The sequence below is a fragment of the Choloepus didactylus genome, chromosome 14 (genome assembly GCF_015220235.1).
Source record: "Choloepus didactylus isolate mChoDid1 chromosome 14, mChoDid1.pri, whole genome shotgun sequence".
NCBI classification, from domain to species: domain Eukaryota; kingdom Metazoa; phylum Chordata; class Mammalia; order Pilosa; family Megalonychidae; genus Choloepus; species Choloepus didactylus.
In genome coordinates this window covers 42,491,194-42,505,397 of record NC_051320.1, presented here as the reverse complement: position 1 = coordinate 42,505,397, position 14,204 = coordinate 42,491,194, and the positions used below count along the sequence as shown (strand labels likewise).

At 36.5% G+C, this 14,204-nt stretch overlaps 1 protein-coding gene across 1 annotated transcript in view; it reads right to left on the bottom strand.

The window, feature by feature from the left end:
- Window positions 1-12,549, bottom strand: part of CNBD1 (cyclic nucleotide binding domain containing 1) — a 423,545-nt gene extending 410,996 nt beyond the window's left edge. Inside the window, exon 1 of the mRNA XM_037802596.1 lies at window positions 12,462-12,549. Coding sequence (XP_037658524.1) covers window positions 12,462-12,549 — 88 coding nt within the window. The remainder of the gene's footprint in view (window positions 1-12,461) is intronic.
- Window positions 12,550-14,204: the final 1,655 nt, after the last annotated feature.

Sequence of the window (14,204 nt, the reverse complement as noted above, 5' to 3'; positions counted from 1 at the left end):
CCCTCTGTGTATTATTGAGATGGAGAAACTAAAATCCAATGTTTTATCTGGGTGGGACATTGATAATCCTTTGTTCATGACTATTAATATATGTTCAGGGGTAGATATATTTTCATGTTTGTGCAGTTTGGTAAATTAGAAATACTTGTTACAGTAGTTATAAATACTTGTTTAACATTACTTCTGTGAATGTTAAATGTAACTTTTTTTTTTACCAACTATATTTCTCTTATAGGGAAGATAAATATACCTTGCAAAAAGCTAAGAGGAAGCAATGAAATAAGTGAATATCTTCAGAAATATTGTACACACACAACCACTAATTACTATGAGAGCAGGTTTACCTAAATGGGAGCAGGACAGTGCAAGCAAGATGGACAAAACAGCCATAGAGAACAGGTGATAATGATCCTGTGGAATTGCCAGAGCATGGTCAGCTAGAAAACAGAGGGTTGGGACCTACTCTTCAGAGCCATGTTGAAACTTTGGCTTTATTCTTTTTAATGAATTTGCTTTCAAAGACAAGAACCATTATGTTGCTCAACATACTTTATATAAAAATCCTTGTGACAAACGCTTCTCAGAACTGAGGATCAGTATGAATTAAATATCAGCATACACTCTAAAAATTAACCCAAAACTAAGTAGAATCTTGCTTTATATTCAGAGCACAAAATAGCAGTTCAGCAGCAACATAAACACTAGCAACAAACTCCTTGTAGTAAGAGTAGTAGCCCTTATACAGTGAAAAAGCAGGTGAGCTTCAGTAAGAGACTAAAGTACAGAACAAGAAGCTAGAGGGAGAAAATATTAATCTAAATTAATGTAATATACCACAAAAACAGAATGAAGGAAAGAAATCATATGATAATCTCAATTAATACAAAAAAGGAATTTGACAAAATCTAGCACCCCTTCCAGACAAAAACTCTGAGAAAGCTAAGCATATAAGGAAACTTTCTCAGCTTGATAAAGGGCACATGAAAAATCCAAAGGTAACATCATACTCAATGGTGAAAGACTGAAAGCTCTCCCTCTAAGATCAGGAACAAGACAATGATGCCCACTGTCACCACTGTTATTCAACATTGTACTGGAAGTTGCAGCCAGAGTAATTAAGCAAGAAAAAGAAATAAAAGGCATCCAAATTGGAAAGGAAAAAGAAAAACTTTCCATATTTATAGATGACAAGATTCTATATAAAGAAAATCCTGAAAAATCCACAACAGTGCTACTAGAGCTAATAAACAAATTCAGCCAAGTGGCAGAGTACTAGTTCAATACTCAAAAATCAATAGTGTTTCTATATCCTAGTAATGAACAATCAGAAAAATAAATCAAGAAAAAACATCCATTTAAAATAGCAACTGAAAGAATTAAATATCTAGGATTAAATCTAATGAAGAATGTAAAATTCTTATACAGAGAAAACTACAAAGTATTGCTAAAAGAAATTAAAGAAGATCTTAATACGTGGAAGGACATTGTGTGTTCATGGATTGTAAGACTAAATATTGCTAAAATGTCAATTCTACCCAAAGCAATTTATAGATTCAGTGCAATCCCAATCAAATTTCCAACAGCCATCTTTGCAGAAATGTAAAAGCCAATCATCAAATTTATATGGAAGGGCAAGGGGTCCCTAATAGGCAAAGCCATCTTTAAAAAAAAGTATGAATTTGGAAGACTCACATTTCCTGATCATGAAACTTATTATAAAGCCACAGTAATCAAAACAGCATGGTACTGGCACAAATACAGACACATAAACCAATGGAATTGAATTGAAAGCTCAAAAGTCAAACCCTCAGTTTTATGGCCAACTGATTTTCAACAAGGGGGTGAATACCATCAATTGGGAATGAACAGTCTCTTCAACAAATGGTGCTGGGAAAACTGGATCTCCATATGTAAAAGAATGAAGGTTGACCCCCTACCTCACATCACATATAAAAATCAACTCAAATGGATCAAAGACTTATAAACAAGAACCAGAACTACAAAGCTCCTAGAAGAAAACGTAGGGAAGTATCTTCAGGACATTGTGTTGGGCAATGGTTGCTTGGAATTTATACCCAAACCACAAGCAACAAAGGAAAAAACAGATAAATGGGACATCAAAATAGAAAATTTTTGTGCATCAAAGGACTTTATCATGAAATCAAATGACAGCCTACACAATGGGAGAATATATTTGGAAACCACATTCTGATAAGGATTTAATATCCATAATATATAAAGAAATCCTACAACTCAACAACAAAAACACAAAGAACCTAATTTAAAAATGGGCAAAAGACTTGACTAGACATTTCTCCAAAGATGATATACAAATGGCCAAAAAGCATATAAAAGTATGTTCAACATCATCAGCCATTAAGGAATTGAAAATCAAAACCACAATGAGACACCATTTCACACCCACTAGAGTGGCTATTATTTAAAAAAAAAAAAAAAAAAAAACTGAAAATTACAAGCGTTGGAGAGGATTGGAGAAACAGGAATACTCATTCATTGTTGGTGGAAGTGTAAAATGGTACAGCCTTTGTGGAAGATAGTTTGGCAGGTCCTCAGAAAGTTAAACATAGAATTACCACATGATCTGGCAATCCCACTTCTAGGTAGATACCCAAAAGAATTGAAAGCAGGGACTCGAACAGATATTTGCATATCAATGTTCATACTGGCATTATTCACAATTGCCAAAAGAGGAAAGCAACCCAAGTGTCCATCAACTGAAGAATGGATAAACAAAATGTGGTATATACACAATGGAATATTATTCAGCCATAAAAAGGAATGAAGTCCTGATACATGCAACAACATGGATGAATTTTAGCCAGACACAAAAGAACAAACATTGTGTGGGCTCACTGATATGAAGTAGTTAGAATAAACAAACTCATAGATTCAAAATCTAGAATACAGGTTACAAGGGGATGGGGTGGAGGTAAGGAATGTGAATTAATGCTTGAATTTTACAGAGTTTCTTTTTGGGATAATGGAAAAGTTTTGGTAATGAATGCTGGTGATGGTAGCACAACATTGTGAATATAATTAACAGCACTGAATTATAGATCTGAATGTAGTTAAAAAGGGAACATTTTATGCTGTATACACATTACTGGAAAAAAATTTTTTAAAAATCCATGGAACTATACAACACCAACAGTGAATCCTAAGATAAACAAACCATAGTTATAGTTAATAGTATAATAATAAAAATAGTCTTTAATCAATTGTACAAATTATCAAAAGAACTTGCCCTTAGGCTACACTTACCTTTTCCATTTCCTCAACTCTAATTCACTCCATCCACTATAATTCATCTTCTACCTTGATTATTTATTGGAATTGCTTTCATTAAGAATACCAGAGACCTCTTGGTTTCTAGTATAATAACTGTTTTCCAATGTTCATCATACTAACCTAAATATGACATTTGACATTGGCGAGGTTTCTTCCTTCTAGGCTTTTCTAACTTTGCTCACTTTCGACTTGTTAGACTGTTCTACTGACTCCTCCTACGTCCTTCCCATAAGCATTGGTGTTGCCCAGACCCCATTCTAGTCCTTCTGAGCCTAGATCCTCTTCTTGCATGATCTTTTTTGCAGGCATATCACATATCACCTATATATGCTTAGTATTCACAAACTCTCTGGCCCAGACATCTCCCCTGCACTCCATTAACATTCACTTGAATGTCCCCAGGAAGATCAAATTCAAGTCAGCCAAAACTTCATGAATAATACCTCCCCTACTTCCTTCTCCCAAAAACCTGATCCTCCTCCTGAATTCTCCATCTGGATTAAGAAAATCCTATCACTTTTCATAATTCTATCACCAACCTTGGGATCCTATTCTACATTTTTGTTTCAGGACCAACATATTACCAAGGCCCATCAATTCTACCTCTTTTGAAATGTATCCTGAACATCTTCCAAATATGTCCTCTACAGCCCTAATGCCAATCACAGCCAAGGCACATGGTCATCCAGTGTGCACATGGTGAAGGAGTACCACTCACATGCATGCAACAAGATAATATCTGGTTGCAGACACTCTTTGAGTCTCATCTATGCTATTATGATAGTCTCCTAACTAGTCTCCTTTACTCCAGATTCCTACCTCTCCAACCCATCTCCATGCTACTATCACATATTATCTAAAATGCAAAAGTGATTACATAACTTTGTGGCTTAAAATCCTTCTAATCCTTACAGGCTAGAGTTTAAACATTTTACAAAGAATACAATACCTTTTATAATCATACCCAAAATAACTTCTATTGCCTCACCAAACACCACCACCTACCTCCCTCTCCCATGTCCATGATGTTTCAATAGCATACATTCTAGCCAGTCCATGAACATTACTTGTCCCTGCATTGTGATATACTCTGGTTCTTTTCTCAACTTAAAAAACTCATCTGTCCTTTTAGCTCCTCTTCAGAAGTTACCCTAACTGTGACAGTTTTTGAAACCCATTTTCTATAGAAAAATATAGTTGTTTTTTCCATTATGCTCTTATAACACTGTGAAAATAGTTGCACTAGAGCAAGCATTAGACGTCTTTATGACTTTTTCTCTTAAACCTATGTTTCTCCCAATTTAGCATGATTCCCTCAGGGCAGGGTCCATTTCTTACTCATCTATGAAATACTAGAATTCATCACAGTGCTTAGAGCTAAATAAATATTACTTGTTAAATTATAATAAATAAATAAGAACGTGGCTCTAACTTGAAAGGTGAGGATCAGTTGTATACAATGATAATCAAATCGAGGAAAAATAAATGAAGCCAGAAATATGAAAATAAAGTTGATTTTTTTAAGGAGTATCTACCCAACACTCTAGAAAAATATCCTGCCCCTTCCAGAATATTACACTTTAATCATTTTATTTATCTTCTACATAAGATTGAAAATCATATCAATGTCATTTTATTTTTGGCATGAAAAACCCATTCTCCATGACCAAGAGTCTATAACAGAGAGAACAAAGGAGGAAAGAAAATATGATCTTCAATAAAATTGAGAATTCATCATATTTCCTAGCTAAAAACTCTGAAGAATATGAGCCAAATAATGAAACTGGGAAGAGCTACAAAAGCATATGCATCCCTCCTTGTTTAAAAAAATGGTGTTTCTCCAGGGGAAGGTAGCACAGCCCTGATGGGTACATTCAATGAAACCATACTTGGATAGGCAAGTTCCTGAGACATGGACAGACTCAGGGAGCATCCTTTAGCCCATGACATATATAAAATGGCTAGGAAGATGAGGCTGAGCAAGCATCTTACTTGCATTCATATTTTTTTCAAGGGTCCGGTTGTTGTTGTGATAAGATAGAGGACAAATGTTAGGTGTCCATTAGTAGAGAAGCAGCTGATCTCAGTCACTGAAAAGAAATAAACAGATAAAATCACCATGCAGAAATTTTTGAAATATGAATGATGACAGCACTAATTAGGGAGTTAAGATTTAGAGATTTAGAGAAGAGGAACAGAACAGAGCTGATGAGGAAGTGTTCAAAGTTAACATACAAGAAAATTTAATCAATCTGCAAACTGAGAAAACATTTGCAAAATATAGGACAAAGGGCTAATTTCTTTTATACATAAAGTGAATATTCAAATAAGGGAAAAATAAACCCTACCATATCAGTGGGCTAGGGACATGAACAGGCTATTTATATAAATACAAATAGCAATAAATATATGCAGTGGTGCTAAACCTCACTCTTAATTAAATAAACAGAAATTTAAACAATAATAAAAATATTTTTAACAAATTTTAAAAATTTAAATTTTATGATACACTATACTGGTGAAAATGTGAACAGATAATTCCATATGCTGATGATAGGACTAAAAATTAGTACAACCTCTTTAAAGGACAACTTGTCAATAGTTATCAAAATTTAAAATACACACATCTTTGGTCTTGTAGTTCTATTAATATACTTTCTTATCAACTCAAAAAGCATGTATAGGATGTTTATTTCATTTTAACAGCAACTAGAAACAAATTCCATTTGTTAGTCAGGCTCATGTAGTTGGGGGGGCAGAAACCATACCAATATTTTAACAGAGAAAACTGATATAAAGAACTCTTAGCCCAGTAATAGAGAACTGAAAGACAAAGAGAGAACACTACCATGTAGGAAGCAGTTACCCCCACCATCTTTGCTGATGGAACAAAGGAAAGAAATTGAATTACTACAACTGAAAAGCTTGGAGCAATGTTCTCTAAAGCTAGGACCCAGACCTGAGGACAGGGTACCAGCTAGCTGGCAGTGGGTTTCAGAAGGAGTGAAATGAGAGTATTTCTGGGGAATCAAGTGCTCTTAGTGGAATCATTGCTGCTACTGGGAAGAACTGTCCCATCTTGGGTGAAGAAGACATATTGCTGGGATGCCACCTACAGGTACAGGAAACAAAACACAAGCAAAGCAAGGGAACAATATGCTCCTTATCTATGCCTGCTCTTACCTTCCAGTCTCCCTCTAACACCCTCCCCTCCCCACCCCACTCCCACCCCCTACTGATAGATCCTAATAGGAAGACAGCCGACAAAGGGAAAAAATGTGGATTGCAGAATCCCAGGCCCAGGTTCCCAAAGCAAAATATAGAAGGGTACATTTGAAAATGAGATGCTGTAATAACTTGCACACTTATCAGTGGATTTCAATGAATTAAACCAATGAAATATTGCCACTGAAATAAACAAGGTACATATGTCTGTGCTGACATGTCAGGCCTTCATAATATTTTAAGTGAAAAATAAAGGTTTGGAATAGGGTAATAAAATACTCTACTACATGTGTTAAAAAATTAGACTATACACACAGTCATGCATATACACACATACACACATGAATATGCATGGAAAATTTCCTCAAAAAATACTTTTTATGGTAATTATTTCTGGGTCGCAAGACTAAGGGTATGGGTTGGGAGGAAGACTCACTCAACTTTTCAGTATTCTTTTGTGCCTGGTGCATGTGTTATTTTCATCAAATTCATTATTCCTTTCTTTTACTAACACCTATGTTCTAGGCATTGGACATACAAAGGCACATGGAGAGTAACCACTTATCCCAAGGCACTAATCCACTAAGAGTGGTAATCCAAAGACACATGGTATATATATATATGATATCTGCTGTCAGGTTACATGATAAGACTAATAGGAGGTTTTAGAGAAAGTGCTAAAGGAGTTCGGAGATATGGAAGACTACTTCATCCTAGCAAGGCCAGGAGAGTCTTTCTTTCTGGAGATTAAAGTAGTTGAACAGAATTTTGAAGAACTGGAATGAGAGGAACATATAGAGTGAGACAGGAAAGAACCCTAAGGAGAGGAAGCATGAGCTAAGGTATGAGTATGGTAAGGATTATGATGGTGTGGTTCAAGGAGTAACTTTGCTCTCAGCAAGGGACTTAGGCCTAGGATTAACTTTCCAGTTTTGTTCCCTGCAAACCAAATAAAGGTAGAGTGTCAACATTGCTTGTGATAACAATGACCTCTGATTGGTGAGTTGCATCTAGGCTGGAAGGAACTATAGATGATCAAATAATACCTAATGTAAGTGAGAGGCCCCTTGAAGGAAACCTGGAAGCAGTCCCTATGGAATTTTGATGATGTATTGGCTCCTGCAGTGTCTGAGATTTTAAGCCAGGGCAATCCAACACATGTCCTTGAACTTAAATGTACCACCTGGAAGGTCAAAAATGCCTGGGTGGGCTGCTGCCTAAGAGTAGCGAGTACTCCCACAGAGGGGGAGCACTTGACGCTGCCCTTCTCAAAGACTATGATTTCTACATTACATTCTCCTGAGAATGTGTGCCAAGTGTAGCCGTCTGGATGTTTAATAAATCTAAGAAGATCCCCTGGTCCCCTGATCACACCGCAGATGGGTTTAAGGAATGTCAATCAAAGCATCTTAGCTGCAGTGGCAAGTTATATCAATCAATAAAAGTGTAAGATCTGGGACAAGAAAGATTACTTTTAACCAGATCATGACACATTTAAATGCCAGACTGAGGGAACTAGGATTTAATCTCCTCTTGGAGAAGAGAAGGAACCTGACAGTTTCTGAGTTGAGAGTTCATGTGATGAGACTCCTTTTTTAAATCATAATTTCAGTAAAGTAACCTAGCTCAAAATGTATTCAGAAGGAAGACCAAAGATCACTTCAGTGAAAGGTAATGAAGTATCTATCTAGGGGCTGAAGGATTGATAATAGAGGGTGGATAAAAGAGATACTTGAGAGAGACTGCCTAAGAGAGCCAGCAGTTGCCTGAGACTCCAGGTGACCAACGGTGACCTCTAGTGGAGAGATTTGATGTTTAGTTCAATTTGCTTGGAAGTTTCCTGCCTGAACCCCCAGCCGTGATTGAGCTCAAGTTCAAGTTCTCATAACTTAATTTCTAAAGGCCACTCAAGATTTTCTGCCAAAAGGTACAAATATATTGAGATACAGTTATAGAAGTGATAATAAAAAACAAGAAGGAGAATACCAAGAAAAAGAAACCACCATTACTTTTCAACAAAACATCGTTTTCTCCTTTGGGATTTGAAAAATAAAATAAAAAAGAAAATTACTTTTATACTGAAAACTGAAATTGAGAAAACAATTTTCCAATACTTCTTTTCCTAATTTCCATGACGGCATTTTCCATAGGGACCATTATCGATTATACAGAGACATACACATTCAACCATCTTTTCCATCTTTTGTTCCTTCTTATAATTTCCATTCTCATTTCTGCTTTTTTAACCAGTTTGCTTCTCTTTCTTCTCTAGCGGCAAATCTTTTTCTTACCTGCCCTCCTAGGATTTGAATGGTGTGAAACATTAAAAATGTGCAATATTCACCTCTCTAGATAGATACATATTTGGAAACTTCTTTAACCTTTAGCTACTAAAGAACAGAAAGCCTCCCAAATTACCAGAAATTCCCTTTAAGTCTTAGGAATGAGGACACATTTTTTGCAGGTTTTCTGTAAATGTACACTATAAAATAAAAAAGAGCAAAGAAAAATTTTCACTTGAGTGCAATCTGATTTCTAAATTATTGAAGTGTCTCTTGTTTTCTCTTGAATCCTTTTTTCCTTCCACATCCTCATATGTTAGAACAAATAATATGTGCCTACAGATGTCTTACGAACTTAAAACTCTTTTGTTATTTGAAAGGCCCAGGAATTCTCTTTCTCCCAAATCAACCAGTAGGCAAAATATAAACTGTCGTTTTGAACTCATCCTTTCTCAGAATGTCTTTAATAAGCTTGAAGAAAATAGATATGCAGCATATTAACCAAAACAAAGATATAACCAGACTACACTCCTAATCATAAGTGTAAAAGTATTTTCCTCCAGCCAAATGCTAAAGGACAGCTTCCTGCCTTCTACTTAAAACAAATAAAAACAAAATAAAACCACATTTTCCCCCTTCTCTCTCTTCAGGGAATCAATTTCTAAAAATCATGGGTCATGTGTATACCTAGATCAGGTGGTGAAAACCTATAAGGTTTTCAAAACAATTCTCTTCCAGAATAAAAAGCGGCATGGCTTTTTTGATTTCGAGAACGCTCATTCCTTAGAGTTAGTGAGCTGAGAAGAATACTGAAAGACAAGTCAAAGAGACCATAGAAGGAGAAGACTTGAAAGTTTCAAAGAAAAATATGAAGCATTATGCTGACTCAGAAGCTAACTACTTTTGGAGTATCTGTGAGTCTGAATTTCAGAGTTAAAAAGACACCAGTGGAGCTTTTGAAGGTATGTGATATGTTCTCTCCTTTCTCTCTCTCTCTCTCTCTCTCTCCAAGCATATCTAAGTAGCAAACATGGCAAAATGCAATAAGACCTACATATCTAATTCATTTAACTAGTAAAATGTGCAGGGGATTTCAGGGTGGTGGATAAGAAGAAACTATAGAGTGCCACTGATTTTGAAATTGATGTTTTTGTTATAGTTAAAAGCAGAGAGACTTTATTAGATGTATGATGTTACGAAGAGCTGCTACCACCTGACAATTGTGTGAACCTTGGGCAGACTATGAAATCTAAGCCTCCTTAACTGTAAAATGGACCTTGTCCTGGTTTCCTATTGCTGTTATAACAAATTACCAAAAATTTAGTGGCTTAAAACAATACAAATGTATTGGATTACAGTTTCAGAAGTCAGAAATCTGAAATGGGTCTCACTGGGCTAAAATCAAGATATCTGTCGAACTGGGTTCCTGGTGGAGGCTCTGGGATGAATCCCTTTTCCCGAGTCTAGAGGCTGCCTGCGTGCATCCCTTTGCTTTGACGTTCCTTCCATTTTCAAAGCCAGCAATGGCCGGTCAAGTCCTCATGTCTCTTTCTCTGACTGATTCTCCTGCCTCCCTCTTTCACTTATTAGGACCCTGTGATTCACTGGGCCCACCTGGATAATCCAGGATACTCTCCCCATCTAAAGGCCAGCTAATTAGCAAACAATTCTGTGCATAACTTTGATTTTCTCTTGCCATGTAATATTGTAAGTTCTGGGGATCAGGATGCGAACATTTTTGAATCAGCCATTATTCCCATTATTCTGCCTACCACCAGCTTCCTAAGGCTTTTGTGAGAAATAACAACCTAATGTGCAGTGCATACTGCTATAGGAAACACTTGATAAATGTTACTCACATAAATATTTATCGAGTAGATAGATGTGATCATTAAATCTAGCCTAATCTTATGCAAAGTAAACAAGAATATATAGAAGTTGGATTTTTAGCTCTTTAATTGAACCTTCCTATTTATGCTCATTACAGATTGAATCATTCCCATTTATATCTGCTTTATAATTCAGGTTCATTCATAGTATAGACTGAAAGTGTCCTTCACATAAGCTTCCACAAGATCATTTTTACAGGAGTGACCATCAGAGTTTACTAGGTCCTCTATCCTGGTTTTTGTGACGCTCACAACCTGCCAGTAGCAAAGGAAACTGTGGACTTGCTAGAATTATTAGCATAGAGACAGTTACTAAGCAAGCAGGACACGTCTTCAAAGAGAAGCCACATAGAGCACCAAGTAGGAACCTTTAAAGAGAAAATTGGGAGCTCCACTGCTTTCCATGGTGCACTATTCAGTTCTGAGATCTAAATTGCTGCTGATTTTTCATCTTTTAATCACTTCACAGGAGTTAAGTGTCCTTAGGAGACATTACAGAGAATAGCACCTATCTTGTCCCACTGATTCTAAATTAATTTGATCTTTTAACTCCTAGCTATTCAGCTTCTTAGGCTGCTAAAAAAAAAATCATCTTATGGTACGATGGTGACATTTTTTCTTTTGCAAAATAAAATCTGAACAAGAGGAGCTGTGGTTTGGGGCAAAAGTTACATTTAATATCTATTTCCATTTGCATAGAAATACTAAATTTTATTACATACAAGAATTTTTCACAATAATAATAAAAACACATATAAGGAACATATATAGGAATTAATTTGGTTTCAAAGAGGTATTAACACTATTCAAGACATATGTACATCCTTTCAAAGGCCATCGACTGCTACCTATGGTACCTTTGTCCCTGGAGACTATGAGCATAGATAAAATATATATATATATATATATATTCAAAATATGTATATTTGGAAGAATTACATTTCACAGGAAGGTATAATGATGAACTGGTTAGCTTTTTCAATTCAAAACTATAAGTCTACCCAATGAATTTGAATTAATAGAGTAAATTCTTAATTTTACTTTGTTATCTAAAAGAATTTTTAATATTGCAATATCATTGAAACTATTACATATTACTAGTCAATTCATTGGTGTCCAAATAATACATCTATGAATTTGTTGATTATAACAAGAAGTGTTGGCATTCTTGAGAAACTTTTCTGGTTTAGACTACATAAAAAAGAAAATACTGTAAATTTCATAAACATCAAAAAAAATTAACCCTATATTTATAATTCCTATGATATGGTAAAACAAAGAACAAGAAAATAAAAATAAAAATGAAATGGGAATAAATTTCAGAGTCAAAATATTGGAATTATCTTTCTTCCTTGTAAATTTGAAATGTGACTTCTCTTAGTGAAAAACAGGTATTAAGTAGGCCACGAGGAGCAGACAGACAGACTCTGGGTAGGGATGAGGAGACCTTCCAGAACAAGTGACCTCATCAGTGACTTCTCACTTCTTTAAAACTATTTCAATGCACTGAAGCCTCAAAGTGTTCAGAAAGATCCTCATTTTACCAAGAAAAAATATTTGAGACCCAGCAAACTGAAATGGCTTCCCAGGAGACAAAGCAGGATTTACACATCCATATTCTTTCCATTCCACTAGGATGTCCATAAGTATTCCCAATGACCCTTCCAACCATTAAATGTTGCACTTCCTATGTCTGTGGTCAGAACCACTGAAGACAATGACAAATGAAAGCAACCCTCAAAGTGTCCCCACTCACGTGGTACACTGCGAAGTGGAGGAGGAGGTACATTGCTAATGGCTGCCATATGAGCCATAATGGCAGCTGGAAGAGGAGACATTGGCATCCTGACTGCTCCAGAGAAGCTGATCAGAGGCTACTCACCAGGCAAATGGTCACTCTTTTCCTCACGGCATCATAAAGCAGAACCCTCAAGGGACACCCTGATAGGCTGAGCCCCTCAGAACCTTCTTGTTCACAGTTCTCATACAAGGTCCGTACAGTGTTTCCAAGAGTGAAATCTAGATCAGAAAGAACTGTATCCTGGTCCAGTGAATCTGAGAGGGTGGCCTGATGGGGCACAGTGATGAGCAGAAATGGAGGAAGTTATAATCTACTAGGCAGATACAACAGAGCTCACAACAAGCATGTGTCCAAATTGGATGAAAGAATTCATTTCATTGGTCTTCCATAGTTGAGAGCCCTTTTTCTGCCTACAAATTCTTTAATTGGGTAATCAGAGACCCTTTTTGTAACAGCAGCAATGGAATATGACATTTACATTGCTCTCTATGGTTATATATATATATCCCTTTGAATTATCATACACCAACAAACTCACCCCTGCTGACATTTAACCATATTCAGGGGAGTGTAAGGGTTCCGGTTTGTTAATGCTGTCATTATGCAAAATACCAGAAATGGATTGGCTTTTATAAAAGGGGTTTATTTGGCTGCAAATTTACAGTTATACAGCCATAAAAGTGTCCAGACTAAGGCATCAACAAGAGGATACCTTCACTGAAGAAAGGCCAATGACGCCCTTCTGTCAGCTGGGAAGGAACGTGGCTAGCATCTGCTGGCCCCAGGTTGTGTTTCAGCTCCTCTCCTTCAGCTCCTGTGTGTCCTTGCCTCTTTTTCCCAGAGCATTTCTCTCAAAGCATCTGGGAGTCCTCTCTTAGCTTCTCTGGGGCAAACTCTGGGCTTCACCTCTTAGCTTAGCATCTCCATATGTCCTTTTGTCTGCATCTCCAAGCATCGCCAAGCATTAGCAAGCATCTGGGTCTGTATTGGCTCTTAGCTTCTCTCTTAAATACTCCAATGAAATAATCAAGACCCACCCTCAATGGGCAGAGCCACATCTCCATGGAAATAATTCAGTCAGAGGTTTCACCCACTGTTGGGTGAGTCACATCTCCATGGAAACACTCAATCAAAATGTTCCACCCAACAAGATTGGGTTAAAAGATCATGGCTCTTCTGGGGTCCATAACGGTATCAAACCAGCACAGTGGGTTTTGTTTTTCACTGTTTTTGTTGCTTCACAATAATTCAGTTTAGTTATGATGGCTAGCATTTAGAGTCCTAAGTAATAGATCGTTTGACTCTGTGTATCATCTTTGAAGTGTTTTAAAAACATGTTCCTGGTGTCTTAATTGTAATGGGTCATACATAAAGATACTATGAATGCCTGACACATGAGGCTGACTACTACAAAGAGACAAGCTGAGAATTGTTAACAGGGAGTGGCCTGAAGGGTAAGAGAAGAACAGGGTAAGAGAGTGGGAGAAAAGGAGGATGGTTCTAATAAAGATAGGAAGTTGGGGGAAAGAATAAAAACTATTTAGAGAGGAGTTTTAGGGACTTTTGCTATATGAAATATAATTACTCTCATCCATCACTCCACAGATTTAAATTCTTGGGTAAAAATGACATTTTCATTGGAATTAAGATTTGGGGGGCATGCAAGAACATGTAAAGATTGGTTTCAGAGAAGACCTA